The sequence below is a fragment of the Hyperoodon ampullatus genome (assembly GCF_949752795.1).
Source record: "Hyperoodon ampullatus genome assembly, chromosome: 2".
Classification (NCBI taxonomy): Eukaryota; Metazoa; Chordata; class Mammalia; order Artiodactyla; family Ziphiidae; genus Hyperoodon; species Hyperoodon ampullatus.
The window spans coordinates 141,930,491-141,941,019 of NC_136915.1; the positions used below are offsets into that span (position 1 = coordinate 141,930,491).

General features: G+C 52.2%; 1 protein-coding gene across 2 annotated transcripts in view; it reads left to right on the forward strand.

Moving 5' to 3' along the window:
* PACC1 (proton activated chloride channel 1) overlaps positions 1 to 10,529 on the forward strand; it is a gene marked incomplete at both ends in the record, with an annotated part of 31,839 nt that extends 21,310 nt beyond the window's left edge. For both annotated transcript variants that reach the window (XM_079698063.1, XM_079698064.1), the window contains 4 exons: positions 4,590 to 4,732; positions 5,939 to 6,083; positions 8,596 to 8,703; positions 10,368 to 10,529. In XM_079698063.1, coding sequence (XP_079554189.1) covers positions 4,590 to 4,732; positions 5,939 to 6,083; positions 8,596 to 8,703; positions 10,368 to 10,529 — 558 coding nt within the window. The remainder of the gene's footprint in view (positions 1 to 4,589; positions 4,733 to 5,938; positions 6,084 to 8,595; positions 8,704 to 10,367) is intronic.

Below are 10,529 nucleotides of genomic sequence, written 5' to 3' on the forward strand. Positions count from 1 at the left end.
GCTGCAGGGTGGGGCCGGTGTGACACAGCCAAGTGGGTCCCATAGCTGACTGCCCGACAGAATTGCCAGGATCCCTTCTGAAAGCAAAGATTCTGGGTTCCATGTGGGCCCACCTGAATCACTGTTCCTGGGGGCGGGGCCTAGGCATCCATATTTTGGAGTGACTATGCCAGTGTAAGAAGGAGCGCTGGTCCGGGAACAAGGACCCCCGCCCTGCCGTCACCCACGGCTCCGCTCAGCCGGGGAGTGGACGGCGGCGGGGAACAGCGTCTGCACAGGGTTCTGGAGGCAGGGAAGGAATTTCGTATATATTTACATCTTCTCCTTTTCATCCCATATCCTTGTTTCCAAAAGGATTGAACAGGGCTAAGTAAGTTTTCCAGCTCAAAGAGAGGAAGGAAAGGTTTTCTAGGCAGAGGAACTCTGCACCAAGGCATAAAGGGAGGAAACAGCATGTTTGTTTGTGCCTCTGAGCAAAATTCCACAGGTGGGTGTTTCTGGAGGGCCAGGTGCCCCCAGAAGGGCAGTGGGCGGTGAAGTTGTGGACAGAAGTACCGGCCAGATGAGGAAAGCATGTGTGTCTGCTGTGGAGAAGGACCTGCTCCTTTGGGTGATAAGGAGCTACAGGTGGGCCTTGAGATGAAAGAATCCCACTAAGACTTTTTCGTTAATATTTGTTCTAGACCTCCTCCTAAAATGCTGCTGAAATGATTCCCACTCCTGCAAAAAATAGAATAAGATAAAATATCGATAATACCCAAGGACGGGTATCATCTGAGGACCAGAAATTTTGAGGAACTGGTGTAAAATATAAATAGCACACTGGGTCAGATTGATGGAGCAAAATCAGAGAAAACCCATGCCCTAAAACAGATGCCGGAGAGGACTGCTGTAGAGGTGAAAACTTTCCTTCCAACTGCTGGCTCTGTGTCAGCACATTAAAGAGCAGGGCTGCTGTAGGGCAGGTCAGGATAATAATTACAGGACCGCCTGCCAGGCTTTTAGCCCTCCCGGGGCACGCAGAGCTGCTGGGGACAGTGTTTGCTCTGGGGAAAAGGCTCTGGGCCCATTCTCTACCTAAGCTAAGGGGAGGTTCCCTGCTTGGGCACTGGGCCAGCAGAGAGAAACAGAGCAGAACTTGAGATTGGACATCCACAATGGAAGGAGAGAGCCATCAGAAAGGAATCTCTTCCCAGAAGAGAAGTACGCATAGTGCCTGGCCTGCTGGCCTTCTCTGCTCGCTGCCTCTGAGCGTCCTTACCGTCAGCCCCAGGCAAGGGCGAGCCTGGGAGAGGGCCTGTTAGGAAGAAACCCACAGCCCAGACCTGTACTAGTAAGCCTAACCCTTCACTCAGAAAGAAGAATGGAGAATTAAGGGCCACTAGACTTTTACACGAAACCAACCACATAAAAGGATGGAGAGGAAAAAACAGGACTCCAGGGAAATGGAAGCTGATTTAAATTAAAAGGAAAAGAAATTTAAAAAATTTTAATGAAGAGCTAGGTAATACAAACGCTGTCTGTCTGGATTCCCCGCTCTCTCCGTTCCCTGTGTACCGACTGGATGCCCGTGCGCGCTTAGATGGCACTGCAGGTATAGGCTCTCCAGCCGTCTTTCCTCTCGGCTCCCCATTGAGTAGTACGCTAACTAGGAGTCCCTGTGTCCCAAACCTGTTCATGCCAGTCGTATCTCTTATAATAGTTACATAGTTTAACTAAGTATAATAGAAACCCATGAAGTAAGGGCAAAAAGGGGAGTCATTTCCATGAAAACTTAATTTGACTGCAGTTACCTGTCTCCAGCCCTGGGTGATGGGCAGTCTTCACCACTGGGGCTCCTTGCCATCCACAGCTGTAAACTAGAGAGAGCTTACCCACTCCCTGGGTACCGGGTCCCTCTCTACACAGTGCAGAGCCACGGAGGAGGAGCAGAGGGGCTCAGTGGAGCTCCTGAGGGAAAGGGAAGAGCGGGAAGCATAGCCGCCCCCGAAGCCTGATGGAGCCCCTTGGGTGGGACCTGTGAGGTGTCCTGCCTTGGCCCCCGGGGAGGAAGGCAGAGGCGGGTGGCAGCGCCTGCACCTTGGCAGAGACTCCTGTGTCCTGGATTGCCCTGGCCTTGTCCACTGAGAGAGCCTGCCTTGGCTGTGATCCGCTGGGCCCATCCTCTGGAGTGGACACTAGAAAACAGGCCCTCCCTGGGCCCCGCGGCTTTGGGCTCTATAGGTTGGGGGGCTGAACAGTCCTTATCCTTCTGCTGCCCGCAGCCCCTTTATTTGCAGTGAGATGTCTGCAGAAACGTGAGCTTCTGGCTGTTTACATCCTGTTGCGTCCACGTGAAAGCATCCCAGCCAAGGGGCTCATCTGGTCCTGCTTCATCAATCTTCAGATTCTCATTTATTTTCTAGTCTCTACCTCTTGTACCCTCAATTAAATCTCGTTAGTTTTTACCAAATGCCTTGCTCTGGTGCAATTAGGGTCACCGCCATTCCAGCCTGTAGGACCCATGTCTGTTTCCTCACTGCCTGCCATATTCCCGGTGTCCAAATGTGAAGTTGATGCCTTATCTTCAGGTGGTTGTTCCCTCAGCACTCCAGTTCTGGAAAACAACTTATGTTGGTCAGAGTACAGGCTAAGCTCCTGTACAAAAGCAAACACTCCAGACAAACACAGTGGCTGAGATAAGAGAGGGCTGTTTCTTTCTTGGGGGACGTCTGTGTGTGCGGGCAGTGCTGCCTCACAGGATGGCCAGTGAAGGCTTCTGTCTGTCACTCTGCCATCCCTGGGCGCCATCTCGGTCCTCGGGGTCAGTGCTGACCCACCAGCACGTGTGCACTGCCCGATCTCGGGAAGGTGAGCAGCAGAGGGCGGGCAGTTCCCCGCTAAGGGCCTGGCGTGGGATTGTGTGAGTCACTTTTGTGCTCATTCCAGGAACTTCGTCCCATGGCCACATCTGAGGCCAGAAATGCACCTCCAGCGGGCGACTATATCCTGCTAAAATCTGCAACTGGGGAAGCAGCACTGGTTCTGCAGGAGGAAGTGGATAATGGAAACTGGGGACAGTTAGCATTCTCTGCTGCCCCTTAACCTGTCATGGAAAGGTTGAAAATAAACAGATGGACAGAGATCTCTTGGGAAAATGCAGCCATAACCAGAGAAGTGGAGTGGCAGTTTTACTGTCAGTTAAAATGGAATTCCAGATGCAAAGAGTTAAAAGAGGGCTCTTTATGTAGACAAGAGGTTCAAACTCCACTTCTCCCCACTAAGACTTAACAGCCATAAATTTTTATTTGCAAAACAGCATACCCTTTGTATTCCTCAGGCAAAACCTGTTAGAAATAAAAAATACTGTCACCTTAGAGTGTTACTAACACCTCTCTCAAATTCACAGTTCAAACAGACAGAAAGTAGTAAGGATAAGAAGTGAGAATTGAATTGGCACAATTAATAAACTTAGAGTAAGTGCATGTTGTAACACTGTACCTGTCAGAATACTCTTTTCAAATCTCAGTATAGTATTTATAAAAGTAGATGTAAAGATGTTTCTCCCCAATCTGTAAATCCAGTATCATCACAGTTAAAAGTCCCAGTTGAATTTTTTCATGGAACTTAACAAGCTGGTTTTAAAGTACATTTAGAAGAGCATGTGGGGACTTCCCTGGTGGCGCAGTGGTCAAGAATCCGCCTGCCAATGCAGGAGCACGGGTTCGAGCCCTGGTCCAGGAAGATCCCACATGATGCGGAGCAACTAAGCCTGTGCACCACAACTACTGAGTCTGCGCTCTAGAGCCTGTGAGCCACAACTACTGAAGCCTGCACACCTGGAGCCCATGCTCTGCAACAAGAGAAGCCACTGCAGTGAGAAGTCTGCGCACCACAATGAAGGGTAGCCCCTGCTCGCTGCAACTAGAGAAAGCCCGTGCGCAGCAACAAAGACCCAACGCAGCCAAAAATAAAAATAAATTTATTTTAAAAAAAAAAGAGCATGTATACAGAATAACCCTGCCAGGTTTGGGGATGGGGTGGGGAGTGATGTGGAGGGGACCTGCCCAGTCAGATACCAGAATGAGTAAACATTCAGGGGTCAAACCTGCGTCTGCCCACTGTTTGGGTAGTGAGAGTGAGATCCCTATTTCATACCATAGACAAAACTGAAAGGCAGGCATATTGTGTATCTAAATGTAAAGTTTTTTAAAAAGTGCTATGAAGAAATACAGGAGAATATTGATAGAATTTTGGTTTCCCTTAGCAAGCAAAATCTAGAAGCTGTGAAGAAGACTGACAAATTTCACTGCATCACCTTTAGAGCTTCATGTAACAAATGGCATTAGAACAGAGTTAATGGGAAAGTGACAGACTGGAAAAAAACACTTGTACCTATACCAGATGGAAGTTAGTACCCTTTCTAAATAAAGAGCTTCCCCAGCACTGCCAGCCAGTGAGGCTCGTGGCGGGAGGACAGGTTGCTGTCAGGCCTGGTCCAGACGCTGTTCCTGGGCGTGGGGTGGGGTGAGGAGCCCTGTGTGCCCGAGGTGAGTTCAGGAGCACCCACGCGGCTCTCCCAGCTGAGACTCTGGCCTTTGTCTCCGCAGAAATCCGCCCTGATTGTGCAGGGGCCCCGGGAGGTGAAGAAGCGGGAGCTGGTCTTCCTCCAGTTCCGCCTGAACCAGAGCAGCGAGGACTTCAGCGCCATCGATTACCTCCTCTTCTCTTCTTTCCAGGAGTTCCTGCAAAGGTGGCCTTTAGAGCTCAGGGCGGGCTTGCTCGACACTCATTCTCTCATTCCGGCCGTGCCCATCCCTGGGCTGGGGCAGAGGGTGCAGGGAAGCAGGGCTGTGGATGAGCCACTAGCCTGGAGGAGGGCCTCTCCACACGGTCAGGCGAGCCTGGTGTAGGGGGTTCCGAAACGCAGCGCTGGTTGAGTCCTGGAGGGAGGTTGGTGGGGCCCACCGCTGCTGGCTGGGGCTGCCAAGGACGGGGTTTTGTGAGCCCCTGGAGGGCAGCCCCTCCCCTGGGCCTGGCTCCCCACGGTGTCCGGGAACTGGGTCTAGCCCTGCTAGAGGGCTCAGGGCCTGTTTGCCACGTGTTTCTAGCAGGAGGATGAAATTTCCTGTTCGTGTGTGGTGCCACCTCTGGGGCCCAGAGTGCTCGTGTCATGGGCCATGGGAGCGCTTTCGGCACGGGTCTGAGCGAGGGTGACTCAGTCCCTCCAGGTCCTGCGTGGCCCTGGGGCTCCATTTCAAGGAAGCCGGGCGGCAGCTAGGGCAGAGAGGAGGCCGCTCCCCCAGCTGACGAGGCCATGAGCTGCCACCGCCGTTCACACCCCAGCGCCCCAATCCTGCCCATCTTGGAGCCCGGGGCCTCCTCCTCGGCACCTTCTGCCACCTAGAGTTCCCTCTCCCTTCCCTGATTGAAGCTGGCCGTGTCCCCTGCCTGCCCAGCCCCTTTCTGCTCCTCTTGTGTGGGTCCTCAATACCGCCATGCGGTTGCCACTTGCCTGCCACGTCTGCACCGTCCTGAGTGGGTGCTGTGGTGTCCTCCCTGGCTGAGAGCTCCCTGGGGAAGCCTCTTCCCTTCTCTGGCCCTTCAGGGAGGCTGAGGGCCAGTGAGGGCTCCCCAGGGCTGCTGAAACCCAGAGTTTTCCGAGGCGCTGGGAGCGCGTCTGCAGAATGCAGTGCTGGGTTCCCCGGGAGCAGGTGCTGGGGGGGCGGGCTTCTCCTGCCGGGAGCCTCAGCGACCGTGCTCGGGCCTTGAGGCAGCTGACAGCTCCCCCTCCGTCTGGAAGCCAAAAAGCAGGCCTTTGAGGAAGGGGGGAGTGGGCAGTGGGAGCATCCTGGTGCTACCAGCAGAGAAACCGGCTTGACATAGGGGCTGGAGTTTGAGTCTGGCCACGTTCGAATCCCGCCTGATTAACATGGACCTTTCTTCTCTGCCCTCCAAGCCCAGACAGGGTAGGCTTCATGCAGGCCTGCGAGAGCGCCTATTCCGGCTGGAAGTTCTCAGGGGGCTTCCGCACCTGGGTCAAGATGTCCCTGGTGAAGACCGAGGAGGAGGACGGGCGGGAGGCGGTGGAGTTCCGGCAGGAGGTAGGTGGTGCTGGGCTCGCTTCGCATAGCTGCTGACTCCACCCTTGAGTGCAGGGTGGAGGGAAGCTTCGCAGAGGGGGTGACCGGTGCACAGGGTCTTTGGGGTGAGGAGGCCTTCGCCAGGATGAGAGAGGAGCCGGTGCCCGGGAGTCTGCGTGTTCTTCTGCAGGCAGGGCACACCCCAGGCCCTTTCCCTTTGTCGCTGCAGCCCTCACAGCGCACACGGCGGAGCGTTCTACAGAGTGGCGCCTCACGCGGCTCCTTCTGATGCCTGCTTTTAGTTCTGCTCTGCTCCCCTGCCCGGCCGCGCTCTGAGCGGCTGGCCGCTGCATAAGGAAGTAGACTATCTGCAGGGCAGAGACTGGATATGGTAGCCTCTGGAGTGTGGGGTGCATGGTGATCCATTGGGACGCAGGAGGAAGATACTAGCTTTATTTTTGTATTAATTTTTTTTAATTAGTTATTTTTGGCTGCATTGGGTCTTCGTGGCTGGGTGCAGGCTTTCTCTAGTTGCTGTGAGCGGGGGCTACTCTTCGTTGCGGTGTGCGAGCTTCTCATTGCGGTGGCTTCTCTTGTTGTGGAGCACGGGCTCTAGGCGTGCGGGCTTCGGTAGTTGTGGCTCGCGGGCTCTAGAGCACAGGCTCAGTAGTTGTGGCGCGCGGGCTTAGTTGCTCCGCATCATGTGGGATCTTCCCGGACCAGGGCTCGAACCCGTGCTCCTGCATTGGCAGGCGGATTCTTAACCACTGTGTCACCAGGGAAGCCCCTCTTTTTGTATTAATTTTTAAAACCTCATCCTTTCTCTATTTTTGAATGTTTTAAAATGCATGTAACATTAGAACGACAATAGTAATGTTATGTCACTTCTAAGAAAGTTATAAATATGTTGGCACGTGTTCAGAATTCTTTACTAATGGGAAGCGTGATCAAAAAGCTTTCAGCCCCCTGACCTGGGGCCAGGAGATAGGCTGTGATCCTGGGGGCAGCTGGAGAGGACGTTGGGAAAAGGCGTGGCACCGGGGGTGGAGGGATGGAGGGACGGGACAATTTGGTTGCCTCAGCAGGGCTGGTAGGCAGTCACCACCCAAAGCAAGGCCGCACCCCTGCCTGTGGGGCTTCCACCTCTGCAGGGGTGCTGCCATCCTGCCAGCATCCCTGCCCAGGGCCTGGCCATCCCACGTGTCAGTGGCTGGGTGCCTGCAGAGGCAGCGAGGAGACAGCTCTGGTCTCACATCCCCTCCTCCTCCTTAGAGGTTTTCCATTTGGGCTGGACTCCGAGGGGCAGCTTTAGGAAGGGGCTGGCTTGGAGAAGGACCCACTCCAACCGACAGGGTGGATGGAAGCCGGGCTCTCGTCCGGGTCTGCCCCTCCCCACGCTGCGCTCCTAGGACGATTCCAGATTGGAGGCTTTTGGGAACGGCTTGAAGCCAGTTTTCTTCAGAGGGACAGGGCTTTTTTCCTGCCTTAGGCAACGACCACCTGGCAATAGGTCCTTATTCGTACTTTGTAAGATAACTGTCATCTCCTGGACATTTATGCCACACTTTTCTCCAAGAACTCCAAGTTCTTTCTCATCCGGCCCCCAAATCAGCAGAGAAATGAGACTCAGTGTGTTCACCTTACAGTTAGGTCTCCCCAGGCTACCCCGGCTCTCCTGGTAGCTCCAGCTGTGATCTGAAACCAGTGGACCAGACCCCCGTGAGCCTGTGCACTGTAGAATGTTTGTGTGCCTCTCAGCATCATCTGCATTGGAAGTCTTTGGTGGGGGATGTGAACTCTTTTGAACAAAAATTTTAAAAAATTTTAATGTTTTTATATCATGTTTTAAAGTTTAAAATGCTTTTCCTGTGTGTTGTTTCATGAGAGCCTCTCTACAACTCAGTAGACAAAAAATGTCCCCCAAAATGGCATTTTGTCCCCCCATTTTATGAGAGCAAAGCAGAGGCTCAGACCAGATGATGGCCCAGCCAGACTTCTGGAACCCGTCTGCTCTCCATTTCACCTCGCAGCCCCTGTAGAAGCTGTAAGCAGGCCTCACCAAGCCCGCCTGCTCACCGTGTGTTTACAGGGAGTGCTCAGATGGGCAGAACTGCGAGGCTGTACTCGGTCCCTGCAGACTGGAAGGGTTGAAATACTCAGCTCTTCAGGTCAAGTATATTGACATTTGGGATTTTTATGGCTTTTAGTTGTGAGTCTTACACAGTACTTTGAAAATGGTTTAATCAGGAGTACAGATACCTAGCGACAGATTTCAGTGACAATCCAAAACACCTGTTGTGCACCCCAGATCCTGTCCGTTTCCTCAAAGAATGATGGAAAGCAACGTAAAGCCTTGGCTCTGGGACCAGTCTCGGGATATCGTGTAGAGGAGGTTTTTGGCTCTCTCCCTCCAAAAGATGGTGTGAGGAGAGCCACGGTCTCAGCTCCACTAACTGCCCTCTCCTCCCCCGTGGCCCGGGCCAGGAAGGGACGCAGAAGCGGTGTAACACTGTTTTCTCTCCTCTCTACCTAGACCAGCGTGGTTAACTACATTGACCAGAGGCCAGCGGCCGAAAAAAGTGCTCAGTTGTTTTTTGTGGTCTTTGAATGGAAAGATCCTTTCATCCAGAAAGTCCAAGACGTGAGTGTTATCTCCGATCTTTAGAGGGAACTTCCCACCCCGAGGCATTTTGGTGCATCCTTGCAGGCCGTCCTCATCTTCTGTCATAGCGCAGATTTCTGTGTCTTTCGTATTTGTGACATTCATTTTCTATATCATTTGTGTTTAATTGACCTCATCTTTAACCCTGGACTGTCGTAGCTGTGAATGTGAGGGCTTCGTCTTTGTTCACCGTTTATCTGGTGTCCAGCGCGGTGCTTAGTCCAGCGTAGCCACTGAGTAGTGATAGTGAATGAACTAAGTAGAAAGCATTAAGCTAATAATCTAGATTACTGCTGTGGGAAGCCATTCTTCTTTATTGGTTCTCTGTAGCATGAGAGTCATTTTTTATTTGTCGTAAATCAGAGCAGAAAGGTACTAATCAGAAATTAAGAGAGCATCAGTTAATGCCAGATCCCAGACTCACCATCTCAGAAGGGGAGGGGTGATGGGACGGCTTTGCCAAAAGAACATTCGTGAGATGCCATTTACCAGAGCCAGTCCCAGATCTGATACTGATTGTTGTTTAGATCATCACAAAATGTCCTGATATGCTCGTGGGTTGGGGGAAGACATTTCAAACCTGAGGCTCAAACAGGGAGGGTCTCTGTGATGTGGATGTGCCCCATGATCCCACCACCGCTAGTCGTGGCCTGGCTGGGCCGTGTACACGTAGGCATGTGCAGACTCCCTGAATCAAGACTCCACGTGGAAGAACGAGCGCCTTCAGCTCCACACGTAAAACGTGTGATCCAACATTTTTTAACCTACTGTGTTCAGTATGGAGTCCTATTATGGGCCAAGTAAAGCCTTGAGCTCGAGGCCGACTGACTTGCGTCGTCCCTCAGCTTCACAACTGTCCTAAATGGTGGTGGTGGTGGTGTAACTTTCATATGTGAGCCTGAGGTCACCCTGCTGAACTGGGTCTTAGAACTGCTGTGTGTTTACCAAGCGGGGAACTCAGACAGACAAGCCATGACCTCGGCCTGAAGGAGTTGCACAGTCAGTGAGAAAACAATCTGGGCTGTAAAGGAAGTAATTCCAGACAGTAAGGACCTGCCAGAGGGGTTTGTGGGATAAATCTCTCTGCTCAAGTCGAGAGGGTTTTGGCTCAGTGGTCAGAGGAAGCTGTGAGGGGCCTGGAAGGATTAGTAGTAACTCGAGGTGGGAGGAAAGCGTCCCAGGCAGGGCAAATTGGAGGGGCCCATCTGCAGGCAGGAGTCCATGAGGTGAGTGGAGGACAGGCAGTCGCTGGACTGGATGGGAGGGGAGGTGAGAGTCACTGTGAGATGGGAAGCAAACAGGAACTGACCGTACAGATGGGGTATATAGTTGGGGGGAGATTTGTCTCAAAGCAAGGTCAGTCACATTGTGGGTTAGGCCAGAAATTTAAAGCTCAGGACTGAGTACCTTATTTGTGCAGAGCTTTTTGAAAAAATTTTTTTTTCTTTCAGGATCACTTTATTGTAGGGAGGGATTAGTATTTTTCTCCTCAAACTGAGCTATGGACAAAGTATGGAGTTATGGCAGTTTTAGAAACCAGTTGTTTTTCTTGTTGCCTCAGCAACTGGAGGGGCTCTTTTACAATAACACTGAAAATCAAAAATGGAAGCCAACAGAGAAACTTGTTTGTTTCTGTTTTGCAGATAATCACCGCCAATCCTTGGAACACGATCGCTCTTCTCTGTGGGGCCTTCTTGGCATTATTTAAAGCTGCAGAATTTGCCAAACTCAGTGTGAAGTGGATGATCAAAATTAGGAAGAGATACCTTAAAAAAAGAGGTCAGGCAACGAACCACATAAGCTGA